This window comes from Xiphias gladius, chromosome 19 (genome assembly GCF_016859285.1).
Source record: "Xiphias gladius isolate SHS-SW01 ecotype Sanya breed wild chromosome 19, ASM1685928v1, whole genome shotgun sequence".
Taxonomy (NCBI): Eukaryota; Metazoa; Chordata; class Actinopteri; order Istiophoriformes; family Xiphiidae; genus Xiphias; species Xiphias gladius.
In genome coordinates, this window is record NC_053418.1 from 725,001 (window position 1) to 741,997 (window position 16,997).

Below are 16,997 nucleotides of genomic sequence, written 5' to 3' on the forward strand. Positions count from 1 at the left end.
CTCTGTGTGCTCCCTGACAGCTGTCACATCATTAAAGATAAATAACGCACACGTGTTTGTTTCTTTGAGTGTGTGTGTGTGTGTTGAAATATTTACTCAGCACTGTGCAGGAAAGTTGACCCAAGCAAATGATCTGTTTTTATAATGATGTCATGCACAATTCATAAATATGACTGTGTGTGTGCGTACTTGTATTACTCATGTTGTGGGGACACACCGTGGGGGCTCGACTTTCTTTCTGGGACAAAAGGTTAGTGTCAGTGTGTCCTCTGTAGTGATGGAAACATGACTGCGTGAGGACAAATTTTTGTTCCAAACCGTCCTCGTGAGGACATTTGGTCCGGTCCTCACAGCTTCCAAGGGCTGTTTGAGGGTTCGGACCTGGTGTGTGTTGTAGACATATATATCCTGTAGCCCACGAAGGCACGCTGTGTGTGTAGGAACAGAAAGTGATCTGCCTTTACAATGATGTCATGAACTTCAGGACAAACTTAACGAGAGGGTGTGTGTGTGTGTGTGTGTGTGTGTGTGTGTGTGTGTGTGTGTGTGTGTGTGATTCACAGTCAGAATAGTTGGGTGATAACACACGTTTGACATTTCAACCCTCTTGGGGCGTGATATGATGCTGTCCCGGGGCGTTAAACACACACACACACACACACACACACACACACACACTCTCTCTCACACCCACACACACACACACACACAGTACTAATATAAACAGCAGTCTGTCATAATTCCAACATGTCAGCGTCACACGGCTGCTGCTATGTGACTCTGAAACCAGTCACACTGAACAACTGACGGTCGGCTCAGACTCACAACACACCTGCAGACCAGGAGGGAAAAATGAACCCCGTTGTTGTACCGCCTGGTCTCACCATGTGTGTCGTGTGCTCTCGTTACACCAGCGACTTTTTATTTTGGCCTTTAAGACAACAGAAGTCGCCGCCATCAGTAGTCAACCGTTTCCTGTGAAATGTGGAGGAAACGATCAAAGAGTTGCCGACGACACCAAGACCATCTGGAAGTTGTTCAATAATGTCCTACACGACCAGCGTGAGCACTGAGCTGCGCCGCTGCAACGACGACCTGACGACGGGACCAAACAACACTGCTGAAATCATGTTCTACCATCTTCCACAAACCAAAGAAATAACTAAGGCAACCAGTTTTCTGTAGTGGAAAGAAAGAGCTCTGGAAAATTCAGAAGCTGCTTCACTCGCATCTTTTCCTGCAGCAGTGGAAGGAAACGAAGCCTTGAAGGTTATTGCAAACGAATCCTACAGGTTCCCCAACTTTCGCTTTAAAACTCCAAACCCTCACACAAAGACAGAGTTGGTACCATCTGTGTGACTACACCCTCTGATGCATTATCAGGACCACACTGAACCACAGGAAGCAGTCACTGGTTTACTGGTGTCAGACTGGGGAGAGAAGGACGAGTAACAGAGGAAGACAGAACGGTTGGTCGGGGCCGATGACCCAGTCTCCAGATCTGAACCGCGTTCCACTGTAGAAAGAAACGTCAGGAGTTCAGCTGCCGGATGAGTCAGAAATGTAGATTCGGTTTAGTTCAACAAGAAGATTCAGTGGCTCCTTGTTTTTAAAGTCTACCAGGGTTTATTTGTTCTGTGCTTTAATTCCAGAAACATTGAGACATTCGATTATGTACATCTCAATAAAAACAGTGGTTTCCTGAAACATCATTTATTAAAAGTGACATACTGATATTTGTTATCACAAGGACCCTTGACTTAACGTTTACCCTCATCTGCTTCATATCACAATTAACTCTTTCTACTCATGTGGTCATACATAAGACGTACGACCACTCAGTGTAAAGTGAAGTTACTGCTACTTTGACAACAGCCCACAGTTAGCAGGAAGGACAGATACAGTAACTGACCCATATGAACGCAGCAGATCACGTTCTCCAGAGACGTCGCTCATCACAGTACCACAACTGTGACAACGCAGCCGCTGCTGCTGGATGAAAGCTTCATCTGAGTTCGAGTAATTTGTTCCTGCTAGACAGGCTGAAACCTCAGAACCTCAGAAATCTCAGAACCTCAGAAATCTCAGAACCTCAGAACCTCTGAAACCTCAGAAACTCAGAAACCTCTGAACCTCTGAAACCTGAGAACCTCAGAACCTCTGAACCCTCAGAACCTCAGAAACCTCTGAACCTCTGAAACCTGAGAACCTCAGAACCTCTGAAACCTCAGAACCTCTGAAACCTCAGAACCTCAGAACCTCAGAACCTCTGAAACCTCAGAACCTCTGAACCTCAGAACCTCAGAAATCTCAGAACCTCTGAAACCTCAGAAACCTCAGAACCTCTGAACCTCAGAACCTCAGAAACCTCAGAACCTCTGAAACCTCAGAAACCTCATAACCTCTGAACCCTCAGAACCTCTGAACCTCTGAAACCTGAGAACCTCAGAACCTCTGAAACCTCAGAACCTCTGAAACCTCAGAACCTCTGAACCCTCAGAACCTCAGAAACCTCTGAACCTCTGAAACCTGAGAACCTGAGAACCTCTGAACCCTCAGAACCTCTGAAACCTGAGAACCTCAGAACCTCTGAAACCTCAGAACCTCTGAACCCTCAGAACCTCTGAAACCTCAGAACCTCTGAAACCTCAGAACCTTTGAAACCTCTGAAACCTCAGAGCCTCTGAACCCTCAGAACCTCTGAAACCTCAGAACCTCTGAAACCTCAGAGCCTCAGAACCTCTGAAACGTCTGAAACCTCAGAACCTCAGAACCCTCAGAACCTCTGAACCCTCAGAACCTCAGAACCTCTGAAGCCTCTGATGACCTCCTATTGTTATTATACAGTTATACTGTGGGAGTCGAGTCTCTTTACACTATAGGAGTCCGTGTTTGTCTGTGTGGCAGCGCCTTCAAGTGGAGCAGCAGTAGAACTACAACAGGCTGCTGCTGAGCTGTAAACCAGGACTGAAGGGGCTAAAGCACAAGCTGCTACAGCCTCCAGTCACTTGTAACTAATAATAATAATAATAATAATAATAATAATAACAATAACAATAATAATATTGCCACTTTAACAGAATTTAACAGGCTAATAACAATGAATCCATCACATAATAATAATTCATCCAACACCTTCAGGTGCAGCAGTGGAAAAACAAGCCAGAGAAAACGGCTACTTTAACACCTGGCTGAGGAACAACAGTTGAAATAACACTGGCACATTTGCAGTGATGTTGATCGATGGACAAATTAAATAAAAATTAAGAGACACAGTAAGAAGAAAAATATAATCAGACCCATAAAGAAAATCAGTGATGTTCCTGTTCTGGATTTTTTTTGTCATTTTACACGACAAGTCCAAAGCGACAGTCTCCTTCAGGAGGTCAATAGTGGGACCGGAGTTTGGGGTTCATACAGAAAACAGTTTGATGGCTGCTGTAGTTATTTTTATCCAAGATATGTAGGTTGTTTCTCAAGTGAAATGAAAAATGAAAAGTGTCTTAGTTTGGCTGTAAGACTTTCAGTGGCCCCGTCCCTACTTCCAACGCCCCTACTCAGACCACAGCCATCTTCCAACTCACCTTCATTCTGATCTCAACCACACACCTGTAGAGTTCGGAGACAGTATCTGACACAGCTGAGACCAAATCTGTCCAGACAGACACCCGCCAAAGTCCTCACAACCTCCTCTGTGGTAGGTCCTGCTACGGTTGGTGTCTCCAGGACCACGTTTTGCCATGATGACACACACACACACACACACACACACACACACACACACACACACACACACACAGACTCACAAGGTGAACACATTACCAGGAATCAGTAATCAGATGGTGTTAACTGAAATATTTTGATATTTTTAAACCAATACCTCAATGTTATTATGACATTAAGACAGTAACTGGTTTTAATGTTGTGGCTGAATGGCATAAATACACAGCATATGTACTGTGTATATAATGATATATATATAATGTGGGGATCACCACTGGTGCAGGAAATACTTTCAAAATAAAATGAATATGACGCCTACTCGCTGTTCGTTTTATGGGGGTCGAACGCTCAAATAAACTCAATCCAATCACTGAACTGTAACAGGATCTTCAAGACCTAAAAGACAACATTTTACATACATAACCATATTGTGATAATCAAATCCCAGGTAATATTACATCTTGTATCGCAGTATCTTTACTATGTTGATTCATTTCCCATTTATTGTCCTGAGCTCTGGTTTCCCGAGGCCTCAAAAGTAACTAATGTGCAATTAACTCACAGAACAACCTGTTGTTTTTTTTTCTTTTAAAGCCGCTGCCTGTTTAAATTTGCTTCGTCTCTTCCTGCTGCAGCGACCGTTCGTTGCACTGTAGCGCAGCGCTGCGTCAACACGCAGGTCAAATACTTCACCAGCGTGCCTGCATGTATTTACGGGAGGTGAGCACACGCGTTGTAAATGTCTTTACATTGTGTTGGCTGTAAATGTCACCCAGCTGGATATTAATAGATCCACACTGAATGAACAACAACAACACACAGAGTCGCTCACAGCTGTTCGGGAGGTAACGGTCTGCTTCCTACTGGTGCTTAGGTTCAGGTAGAGTGGAAGTAAACAAGACTGTGGGGAAAGGAGAAATAAAGGACCCGCGTACCTACGGGTACAGGACTGGGAAAGTCTGGGGAAAACGGTGTAAACAACCTTTTTCTTATTGTGTAATTGAAAAGTAAAAAGGGGAGAACAGCAACACATCGTATTACAGCCCACCCACCCTATTCCTACTGGGAACATGTCACAAGGTGAAAACATGTTTTTACAAATTTTTTTGCAAATTTATTTAAAAAAAAATCAAAAAAATCTCTCATTCACAAAAGTGTTCAGAACCTTGTCTGTAGAAGCCCCTTTGGCAGCAGTTACAGCTTCCACGCTTCTTGGGTACGTCTCTACAAGCTTCGTACAACTTGACTAAGGCAGTTTATCCCGTTCCTCCTGGCAGATCCCCTCTGGCTCCGTCAGATTGGATGGGAAGCGTCTGTGAACTCCCATCTTCAGGTCTCGCCACAGATCTTCTACGGGGTTTCAGTCTGGACGTTGGCTGGGCCACTAAAGGACAGTCAGAGACTAGTCCCGAAGCCACTCCAGCGTTGTCTTGGCTGTGCGCTTTGGGTCATTGTCGTGCTGAAAGGTGAACGTGGCCCCAGCCTCCCATCTCTTCGGAGGACTTCTGAAGCTCTGTTAGAGGGACCGTTGGGTTCTTGGTCTCCTCCCTGACCGAGACCCTTCTTGCGTGGATACTCAGTATGGCCGGACGGCCAACTCTAGGAGGAGTCCCGGTGGTTCCAAACTTCTGTCATTTCACAATTATTGAGGCAACTGTGTTCCTGGGAACACCCAAAGCTTTGGAAATGCTTTTACACCCTTGCCCTGATCTATGCGTCACCACAGTTTTATCACGGAGGTCTACAGAGAGTTCCTTGGACTTCATGGTTTGGTTCTTGTCCTGACAAGCACTGTGAATTCTGGGACCTTTTATATACACAGGTGTGTGCCTTTCTCAAATCTGTTCAATCAGTTCAGTTTGCCCCAGGTGGACTCCGATCAAGTTCTAGACGGATCTCAAGGAAGATTAAAGCAAACATGAAGCCCCTGACCGCAGTTTGGAGCGTCACAGGTAGGGGTCTGAATACTTTTGCCATCATGGGCCACTGAAGCCAGTCTAGCTCCTCACCGAGTCCCAGCCTGGTTCATTCATTCATCTCTCATCCGTTATTGGAGTTTTACATAAAAATAAAAAAGATCATCATGTCACTGATCCAGATAAATACTTGTGTGTTGGCCTGTAGGTGGGCACCGGCATCATGTGACACACACACACACACACACACACACACACACACACACACACACACACACACACACACACAGACACACACACACACAGACAAAAACAACACGGGTCACATCTCTGTTGGTAAAAATAGCCTGATGTGTCACACACACACACACACACACACACACACACACACACACACACACAGAGTCAGATCACAGTTGTGCGTGTGTTTTAGTCTCAGTAAACAAGCTGATAGTGAACAAACGGGAGGACGTTAACAAGGACACACAGGTAAGAACACACATGGAGCTTTGTTTCGGTTTAACGTTGCTTTGGATTCACTGCAGGTTCTAACAGGGGTCCTGTACAGAGTGGACACATAATGAACAGAGACAGACACACGTCTTTCACTTTGTCTTCACATACAGTGACAGTGGTGCCAAGTAAATAAGAACATTTACACAAGGACTGTACTTGAGTACAATTTGTACTTTACTCTCCACTTTCTGCTACTTCATACTTCTACTCCACCACATTGATCTGACAGCTGCTACTTTGCAGGTTTTACCTAAAAACCATGAGCTCATAAAGTGATATTTTATTGTTAAAGACTGAACCAGGTGTTCCTGACCTTTTTTGCCTTTTTGCAACAGAGAGACATTTACTCTTTAAATGTCTCACAGGGTTTCATTTAACTGACTGTCAGAGTCCCGGGGACGTCAAAGTCCAGTATTTCACAAAAAAAATCAAAGAAGAGAGAAAAGTAAGGAAGCAGATCAGTGAATCAGAGCTGAATCCTCTGACGACCCCTCAGGTTCACCTGGTGACCCTCTGGGTTGGGGAACTGATCAAATCTACCCAGTGAAGTCCTGGGTAGATTTAGGGAACCAGTCACCGTCCTGACTCTCAAAGTCATAAATTATTTATCCTGATTTTATTTTTATTATGCTGAGTAATTTTAACCTATTAAGCCATGAACATATATACACATGCAATCAACTGTTAGATTTTACATTGGTTGGTTTTACACTATTAGGAGAATGTGCACAACAGTACCAGCACAGCGATCGAAGACGAGTGACTGACAGATATGAAAAGAAACCAGACACAGAAACCATTTCTATTGTTATCTGTGATTTTCATATTTCACTTTTACATCATTTTCCTCAGGTAAAAGCTCAATAATCTCATTATCTTTATATATAAACTATGATAAATCTTGAGGTCAGAGCCTTTGGTTCTCGTCTTGGACGCTTCTCTGTCGAACGACGTGAAATCCCGAAACCCGCTTCAACTAAAACATCAAGTACAAAAGATGCCGATCGCCACTAAACTATTTTGATTTTTGTCTCGGAACAACAGGCTGGTTAAAAACTGACCAGAGTGAGAGTCTGCAGTCATGCTAGCCGCCCTGTGAGTCTGTGCTGGAAACTGACAAACGAGCCACACGGCGGTTAGAGTGGGACGACGCGATGGTGTCCGCTCATAAACCAAAGCACTGGACAAATTAGAATGTCGAGCTGATGGTGGCGCTAGAGGAAAAGTCAGATGATCACCAGAGTCACGACAGTTCATCCCGAGGGGAACATGAACGTACGAACCACATTTCATCACAGTCTGTGATGAAAGTCAATACAATTTCAATAAAAGCAAAAAACATGTGAACATCGTGGTGGCGCGACAGAGGAAGTCAGGGATTGACCGGCGTCAGTAGGATTCATCCTCTGAGGAGCATGAATGTCTGAACCACATTTCATGGTAATCCATCCAATTACTGTTGAGGTTTTTCAGTCTGAACAAAACTGGTGGACAAAACCGACACGGCAACCAATGCAGTCAGGTTGCTAACACTGTTGTTATCTTCAGGTAATTACACCACCTCCACCACCTCCACCTCCTCCTCAACCTCCTCCACCTCCTCTAGTCTCCGGCAGCAGAGATGGGTTTGGAGCGGAAGGTGGACGCCCCGGTCTACGACCTGTCTCTGATCAGAGGGATCTGGGAGGTCCGAGTGAAGAAATACAGACAGAGACAGAAGAAGGAGCAGGACAGGATCGAGAACAGCGCCCTCACCAGGTGAGATGATGACAGCCGCACAGTGGGCCCACGTCGGCTGAGACAGTCGCTTACGGCTCAGAAATGTCAGTTCTATGGAGACATTTACCTTTAACCTGCAGCATGATGAAGTGAAATAACACAACTCATTAACTCAGAGATCACTGATCTGCTCACAGTTTAGTGCTGGGACTGAACATTTTGTTAAAGGTTAAAGGTCAATCTACTGGTGATGAACATTCTTCCTTCTTCTTAATGAGTCGACGAGAAGCACCCGGACGCACCGCTAGTGTTGGTCTCTGTCAGGTTTGACTGTGTCATGTGACAGGAAGGAGCAGGTTCGGGCTTAGCTACATCCAAGACCCAGCACAGACCTTGTCCTCGGACGGAAGCTGAGCCTAAATAGTGTCCTGCATTAAACGTGGTACTGTGGGATGGAAACATTTCTCAGGGAAGCTCTGCTAAACAGAATGTAATGATAGTTGCCCAAATGTCTTCTGAGGACAGATCACCATTTATTTTATAAACATTATTTAGATTCAGACTTTATTAGGACGAAAACCTAATGTTTTGTTAATGCAGCTATAATCAATATTTTTAAATTCAAAATGAGTCAAATGACTACCTGTGTATGAAGCGTGTTGCTTGTATCATCAAACCCACAGAGGATGGTCTCGAACTCTGCAGCTCTATGGAGCTTTTCAGCCTCTTTTAGCTTCTAGTTTTGGTTTTGTGGCACATTTCCTCGCTGGTTCAGTGTCAGGGATTTCATCAAACAAGCTCTGATAAAGCCACCGTCTGCAACCTGCTCAGCGGCAAACAGCAGACGGACACAATCAGAAACCAGCTGGTGAACACGGTGGAGCATTTAGCAGCTAAAGAGCCAGATGTTCCCCTCAGGAGCTTGTTGAGACCAAAACCTAAAAGAGAGGGAGTACTGGACCTAGATTCATGAGGTGGACTCAGACACCAGATCCAGATGAACGATCATGTTGTTGTTGTTTTTGTTGACACAAGTACTTTTTAAAGAGATTACCTGTCAGATTTTTCTGTTTACAACTGATTGTTTTTAAAATTACTGACGTAACGTATAAAGAGGACACACTCTTGTATGAGCTCAAACTAGCTTAGTGTTCCAAATTCTACTCCTCTGGTCAGCAGTGAGCCAACTCTGTGGAATAAACGTAAAACTATTTAACTTGACTGAGTCAGACGCAGCTGACTGTTGCTGGTCCTGGACTATGAGAGTCAGGGCCGATTTTAGCAATATGAACACACAGACTGTTATTTATATCCCAACATCAGCGCCGCGGTAGAACAGCGGCTGCAGGTCAGAGTCTGGGGCCACCAGGGAGCAGAAAGGTCAGGAGTTTGGATAATGAGCGGGAAAATCCGGTCGGAAGAAATCTGATATGAAATCAATACGAGGCTTCAGACGCTGCATTAACACGTCTGTCCGTGTAGGATCAACCAGCAGTGGCAGTATCGGATCTACTGTAAGACGCTGAAGACCACCGAACTGAACCTGCTGCACCATTACCTGGAGAGATCTACCCTGACGCATATACAGTCGTACCCAGGTAAATACACCTTTATGCAGGTAAATGCTACCACACACATTTGTTGTGCTGTTGTGTATCTGTATTGGCTGATGATGTTTTGTTGTGTATTTGTTCATCTTTTTGTTATTGTTTATCTGTCAGAAGACCAGACGAGCCCGGACCAGCAGCAGGACCAGGAAGTCCAGCAGGATCAGAAGGATCCAGATCAGGACAAACTGATCTTCCAGCTGGATGGAGAGGATGTGACGGTAAGCTAACGGTACGGGAGAGAGTTACACATTCTGTCATTTTCATCTGTAAGAAAATACGTGGTAATACATTAATATTTTCCAGCAATTCCCCAGGGAGCTGCAGTGGATGACCTACCTGAAGGAGATGCACGTCAGGGGGACAAAGATCTGGCAGCTGCCTGACTACCTGGGTCTGTTCACCCAGCTCACCGTGCTCGACATCCCCAAAAACGCCATCGCCGAGCTGCCGCCTGAGATCGGTGAGGCTGAAAAACACATTTCAGACGTGATGAAGTAGAGATTTTATTCTCAGCACGAAACTCGACGGAGTTCGGTTCGTCAGGATCCAGTTTCATTGTTGCGTGTCTGTATTTCATCTCAGGTTTTCTGCCGTTACCATTTTTTTCATTAATCGAGGCCTAAATTTAGAGTCTTTGTTGGTGCTGCTGAAGACTGAGGGTATCGAGCAACCATCACCTGTCTCCTCAGGTAAACTGACAGCGTTGAGGGAGTTGAACGTCAGCTACAACCATCTGTCCAAAGTCCCTCCGGAGCTCGGAAAGTGCGAGAACCTGGAGAGACTGGAACTGGCAGGAAACCACAACCTGTCGGAGCTGCCGTTTGAGGTGAGACAGAAACACAGGGAGGGGATGGGACGGATCCGGTTGTGGTACTTCAAGCCCATGGATGATTAAATAACACAAATCTACAGACAGATAACTGTACTCAACCGGTCCCTAAAGAGGAAGCTAGTTTGGTTGGACATGCAGAGACTGGACACAACGGATGATTTTGAATAGTTCCACATTTTGATGAAGGATTCAGAGGCAAAACACAGTCCAGCACATAATCTCCCCTAAAACACCAAACTGTCGTTTTCTACACTTCGGTTTGTTTGCAAATTAAACAAACGAGATATAAGATGTTGGTCACTGAGCTGTAGAGCTGCTGGTAGGTGGATTTTGTTACCAGCTGCCGGTTGTAGCTTTGTATCAATCCGAACGTCGAAGGGAGGAAGATAAGCAGCGCGTTTCCTAAAACTTCAAACTGTTCCTTTACGTACAAAACGCTCCACAATATCGAACAGTTGGGATTTCAGCTCATCATTTCGACGATCATCTGTGACTTCTGTCTGCAGCTGAGCGGCCTGAAGCAGCTGGTTCACCTGGACATCGCGGAGAACAGGTTTGTGTCGATCCCCATCTGTGCTCTGAGGATGAGCAGCCTGCAGCTGTTGGACCTGAGCCACAACAGACTGACCGACCTACCACAGGACATGGACAGGTAACCGATGACGTCATCAGCACCTGTAATCCAACAGCAGTCCGGCCCTGGACGGTCGGTCAGGAGCAGTCGGGGCTTCTGGTGAAACAATTCAGTGTTGTTTAGGGCTGTTTTCCCCACATCTGTCACATGAGACTCAAAACACATTTGCTACTCATTTAGATGTGTTAACCGAAACTTTGTGGTTAAAGCTGCAACGATTAGCTGATCGATCAATCGCTCAATTGACAGAAAGGTGATCGGCAACGCTTTCGTCGTTTTTTAAAGCAAAAATACTCGAAGCATCTGCTGGTTCCAGCTTCTCAGGTGTCAGGATTGAAACCTTTTCTTTGTCATACATGACAGTAAACTGAACGTTTCTGGGTTTTGGACTGATGCTTGGACAAAGCAACATTTGGAGATGTTACTTTGGGATGTGGGAAATTATAACAGGCATTTTTCACTATTCTCTTACATTTTACAGAAAAACACAGTCGACTAATCAGAAAACTAGAAGGCGGGTTAATCAATAATGAAAGTAATCATTAGTTGCAGCCCTGTCTGTGGTTGTACTTCACTGGTTTTGATGACAGCACGCAGCACGTTGTCTAATCTTCACGTTCTGTATTTTATGAACAGTGACTATAACCAGGAACCTGTGTCTCTGTCTCTGTCTTATTACTACTTACAAACGAGGCAAACTAGTTGAGCTTAATGTCTGTCGAGACAAAGTCAATGATGAATGAAATACTTCAATGAACATTACTTAAAATGAATTTTCAAAAAGCTGTAGACATTTCTATGAATTCAGGAGTTTCAGACTTCGGAGAAGCGGGCTGCTTCAGCAAAAACTCCCCCGGAGAGTAAAGACATCAGAGACAGCAGGTTACGATCAGGAGGAAACGGGGACTTTGTAGGGGACTACTAAACTCAGCGGCGGATTGGTCCGCATTTGGTGTGGTAGTGAGTGATTGTGGCAGCAGGATTGACGTGTGTGGAACTGAATCAAACAAGACCAGGTCAAAACCTAGTACCTGGCTGGACCGTCCTTCATCTCTCCCACTGTCTGCGCTCACACACAGTGTTTTAATGCAGCTGAATTCCCAATTAAGTTTTTCTCATCTACATGTTTTACTGCTTCTGTTGCCCGACGACGGAACAAGTGTGAGATAGTGGCTGTAGCGGTCCAGCCAATAAACTACAGTGTGTGTGTGTGTGTCCATGGTGATGAAGGAACATGTGACCCAGTGCGACAGTGTGACTCACTGATGCGACTCAATGGCTCAGACGAATAGGAGGGAGCTGACTTTGTCTCAACAGACATTAAAATGGCCGTTTGCCCCTGATTCCAGTCTTCATGCTAAGCTAGGCTAACCATGCCTTGACTCCAGGTCCTCGTCTCAGACACGGGCATGAGATTAATACCCACGTGAACACGCCGACCTCACTAGAAAAAGAAAGAATAAGCGTTAATTAGCAACTAAGCGTGGAGCTACTCCTTAAAACACATCCTGTCAGATTACATTGTGCTTTATTTGTGTAAACTGATAAACAAACTGTCACTTACCCACACGACCACAAACACTAACGTCGCTTACGTAGAAGTACATCTGAGTAGATTCTGTGCGTCTCTGTCTCAGGTTGGAGCAGCTGGTCACGTTGTTCGTCCATAAGAACAACATGTCCTACCTCCCGCAGTGTCTCGTCAACATCTCCACGCTCCAGATGATCGTCGTCAGCGGCGACGAGCTCACCTGCGTCCCCACCAAACTGTACAGCGACCCCGACATCAAGTACGCAAACTGCACCGACACCGAACCCGGTCTAGGTCCAGTCGGGACTGAAGGCAGCTCCAACACACATCTTTTAGTCTGAGACTCTGGGGGACTGAAACATGGACAAACTGTATTTTAACAGTGTAAAAACCAAAAACTCAAGGGCAAGACCAGGAAAAAATTCAAAGACAAGAACAAGATCGTACAGTTGAATCCAAGACTATTTTTCTCCTCGCAGCAGCGCATCAGCATTAATCGGACTTTTGAGAGGTTCTTTAAGCAGCATGACACTGGTTTATTGAAATTATTTTCACGCAGGTTTCCAGTTAGGTCAGAGTCTGAGATTAACACCCATCTTTTCTGTCTGCGCTCTGAAGTGAAGTGTTAATGACTTCAACTGTGAGCTCGGTCTGGCTCTTTTCCTTACATAGTCAATTATCTACATCGCTCTAATTACACTGTTATTTCTATTGATCCAAAAACTAGAATTTCAGTTCTGTCGTGATTCAGTTAGGGGAGATTTTCGCAGAATTCATTATTCTCTGAAATGTTATTTTTGGTTTTCATAAAGTTTATTGCTGACTGCGTAACAGTATCAATCAGTATTTGTGCTGGCAGATGACACCCCCTAGTGGCGACATGTAAAGACAAAAGAGTAGAGGACCCTGAATTGATCCTTGTGGAACTCCAAAAGATTCTGGACTGATAAAAAAAAGCTTGAACTGGTTTTGCAGCCTAATAAGAGGAGGGCTATTATAATCAGGGTCAAAAGCCACAGTTTGGTGTAAAAGGACAAGAAGTTTTTCTTTTAAATTATATTTACTTTTAAGACCAGTTACGTACCAGTTATTTTGACCAAATGGGAACAGTGGGAGAAAAGTGGCAATGCAGGTTGACAAAATTCAGTTTTTGGGGATGAATATCCGAACCATAAACCTATGCAATGACTGTTTCCTTCGCTCCCCTGCAGGTTTATTCGACTGTACGAAAACCCCACGAGTGCGGAGAAGAAGAAAGAGGAGGAGGAGAAGAAAGAGAAGAGCAAGAAGAAGAGGTGGAGAGAGCAGAGAGAGGAGGTGGTGAAGAAGGACAGCAGAGAGAAAGAGTTCATGGAGACGTACATCAGCACGCTGAAGGACAGAGGTGATAATGCTCATTATGTCTGTCTCACTGACATTCAGTATAATGCTGTGAAAGAGAACAGAGCTGTTTATCGACACGGACTGAAAATATAGTCTTTTGATTACATAGATAACCTTTATTTACAGTAAACAAAATATGATTTTCTATGATGAAATATTTAAAAATGTGATGCTAAATTAAATTCTTTCCCTTATGCTCACAGAAAGTGGTGGAAAGTAACTAAGTACTTTTACTCCAGTACTGTACTCGAGTAAATGTACACTTTGTACTTCCACTCTACATTTACCTGGCAGCTACAGTTACTTTACGAATGAAGTTTCCATGTTCAAAACACATGGAGAACATTTCAAATATGAAGCCCAGCAGTATTTAACATTGGATCCTAACGGACTAGTAGAGTCACAGTCAAATACCTGATAGATGTTAAGGTTCATACTGTTGTTTGGACAGAACAAACTCCCGAGGACGTCACTGCTTGGCCCTTTGTAAGAATGAATGCAAGAAGTAATGAGAATCTAATCTATAACAGTAAAACAGTCACAGGGGACATTTTTCTCCACCGAATACTTTTACTTTTATTGCTTTAAGATTTATTACACTTTTGTACTTTTACTTAAATCACATTTGGAATGAGAGACTCTCACTGGTAATGGAGTACTTCTACAGTGTGGTATCAGTACTTTTACTCAAGTAAAGGATCTGAATATTTCTTCCACCACTGTTCAGATACATCAGAATCATTTTTATAGCATATGAGAAGCGGCAATAATACGTAACGTGTGCTGCATTTTCGGAGACATATTGTTTGCTATATTCCACATTGCACTGCACGTACAATATGTATGTTATACATAGATATTAGATCTATATATATAGAAAATGTCTTGCTGTTGTACTCGGGCGTATTAGTATCCGTTTTTTGGTGTAATATTCTGTTCAGTATGAATCCTGCTGTAGCAGCTCTGCAGACCACGGCTTCTGATTAACAGTTTTATATCGTTCGTCCTGTGGATGCCAGAGCAACAGAAACATCTCTGACCGTAGATGAAAAGGTTTGAACCTTTTAAAACACACCGTCCCACCTCGGTGGTCCTGCTTCCGGTGTGTTCTGGTCTGCGCTGGACTCAGTCTTCACACTACCTGGACTAATTCTGAATCATTTCAAGTCTTTGAGTCTCCTGATTCCGTCTGTGCAAAGCATTTTAGGATCCTCGCGTCACTGCAGCAGCTGTCGACACAGAACCGGTTCAGACCTGTGGCTCCAAACGGTTTCCACCACCGGCCTGAGATTCGCTTTTTATGCCAAAAAACTGAGATCTCCAGCTGGTTTGTGTCTCTGTAGCTTTGGTTCGGTGTCTCCGAGTTTCGTTTCGGAGGAGACCAGGATCAAGACCGTGATCAGAAGGGCTAAAGAACAGGAACCTTTTTGTTTCGGGTCCATTATTTCCAGGGTTTGTCTGTGAACAGGTTCATTCCCATTTCAGCATTAGCAGCTGATTTGAACTGATGAGGAGATAAACCAGCTAACAACGTTGTTTGTCCCTCACCAGACACCGTCCCCTACTCCACCACCAAGGTCTCCATCTCCTGCCTGCTGTGAGGAGGAGGAGGAGGAGGATAAAGAAGATTAAGCTGATAGTCTGGCACCATGTGAGTGACTGAAAGATGATCCGCTACAGCGCTTTTAAGAACAAAAAAGGTCAAACAGAGTCAAGCCGTCGAGGTAAAAAGGTGAAATCATTAGGTAACTCAAGGTGTTGACTTTCTGAATTCAAACATAAATTTAAAACACTAATTTAAATTTATGACAAGTCAAAATCTTGATTTGCTGAGTCAAAACAACATTTTAAAAAGTGGATAAAATAAAAGTAAATAAAAATGAATACGTTAAAACAATGTAGAGATGATGAGGTTTGACAGAGATCAGACTTATTTTCACCATCTATTGTGATTATTGTCATAAGTCGTCATGGTGACTTTGGATTTTTAACATTTCATGTAGTTTTTTCTTTTAGCAGGAATGAACTTCCACATTTTTAAGCTAAGGTTCGATTGACTGAAGGTTTTGTTTTCCAAACATCGTAATAGTGAATTTATTATTTCACGGCTTCCTGCTGCCTGAGTCACTGAATCTTTTTTTTTTTTTTTTAATTTACGTTTTATTTTTGAGAAGCAAAAATTCATCAAAAACTCACTTTTCATTCCAAAATCAGATTTCCAACATTTAAACAGTCTGACATCAGCTCGGACATTAGAGCTTCATTCTCAGCCGTTTTCACAAACTGTCCCATTTCACACATTTTACAATTGAATATTTTTTAGATATTGATCTTTGAATTTCAGGTATTTGAGAGAAACCTCTCTCACTCAGGGGGATTCAAGCCAAAGCCATGTTCAGTTTAGTGGGAGTTTATCCTCAGTCTTTGCAGTGAGTCACTTTTTCTCTGACTTGCTTTAGTTTTCCTCTAAAGCAACAGACACTCGGGATAAACTGGATTTATCAGTTCAGAGCGTAAAAGTTGTGACCGAGGAGAGAAAAGGCTGAACATCAGAAATATGAAAGATTTTTTTTAAACTGGAATGAGTCTAATTTTTTGATTTATAGGTTCAACGGTGTGTTAAGTCTAGCGATTTGATATGTTTCATGTACTATATATAATTATTAGACAGTTTGTGAAGTTGTACATTTTATTGAGCTGCAACTAAAAACAAAACGTCAATAGCCCGTGTTCAGATCTATTTTTAAAAATAAATCATATTTGAATAATTTCTAGCTACAAAATTACTTTTACTAAAATCAAATCAGCGATTTTATTTCCAGACTTGATCCTGTCAGTTTCTTCAAAAAGAGGAAAATGAAGAAAAAACATGTCTTTACTTTTATATTTTGCTGATTTATTGAACTGATTTTCACCAAAGTCTCTGTGTGATCCTTTGATAGTAGAGTGTGTGTGTCTGTGTAACTGTGTCTGTTTTTATTGACATTTTTAAATAATTGAATAAAAAAGTTTTTTCTTCATACTGTCTGATTTTGACTTTCTTCAAATTTACCTGCAAGCAAAGACTTATAATTCTAAAAATCAGATTCTGTTTTTAAATCAAACAAATAATTTTTTCAAATACACATATTTC

General features: G+C 43.2%; 1 protein-coding gene across 2 annotated transcripts; it reads left to right on the forward strand.

The window, feature by feature from the left end:
* The first annotated feature begins 6,042 nt into the window (after window positions 1-6,042).
* lrrc2 (leucine rich repeat containing 2) lies at window positions 6,043-16,809 on the forward strand. 2 transcript variants are annotated; one of them, XM_040154616.1, is made up of 10 exons: window positions 6,043-6,128; window positions 7,704-7,913; window positions 9,357-9,472; window positions 9,596-9,702; window positions 9,788-9,944; window positions 10,174-10,310; window positions 10,823-10,968; window positions 12,588-12,740; window positions 13,693-13,865; window positions 15,416-16,809. In XM_040154616.1, the coding sequence occupies exons 2-10, from the start codon at window positions 7,777-7,779 to the stop codon at window positions 15,463-15,465; spliced, it is 1,176 nt and encodes a 391-aa protein (XP_040010550.1). In that variant the 5' UTR covers window positions 6,043-6,128; window positions 7,704-7,776; the 3' UTR covers window positions 15,466-16,809. The 2 variants fall into 2 exon arrangements, with proteins under 2 accessions (XP_040010550.1, XP_040010551.1); XM_040154617.1 differs by having other exon boundaries at window positions 6,098-6,128; window positions 7,762-7,913.
* Window positions 16,810-16,997: the final 188 nt, after the last annotated feature.

Coding starts and splice junctions, on each gene's coding strand:
- lrrc2 (XM_040154616.1), top strand. CDS start 7,777: ATGGGTTTGGAGCGGAAGGTGGACGCCCCGGTCTACGACCTGTCTCTG. Junction 9,703..9,787: donor TGGATGGAGAGGATGTGACG/GTAAGCTAACGG, acceptor AATATTTTCCAG/CAATTCCCCAGGGAGCTGCA. Junction 13,866..15,415: donor CAGCACGCTGAAGGACAGAG/GTGATAATGCTC, acceptor GTCCCTCACCAG/ACACCGTCCCCTACTCCACC.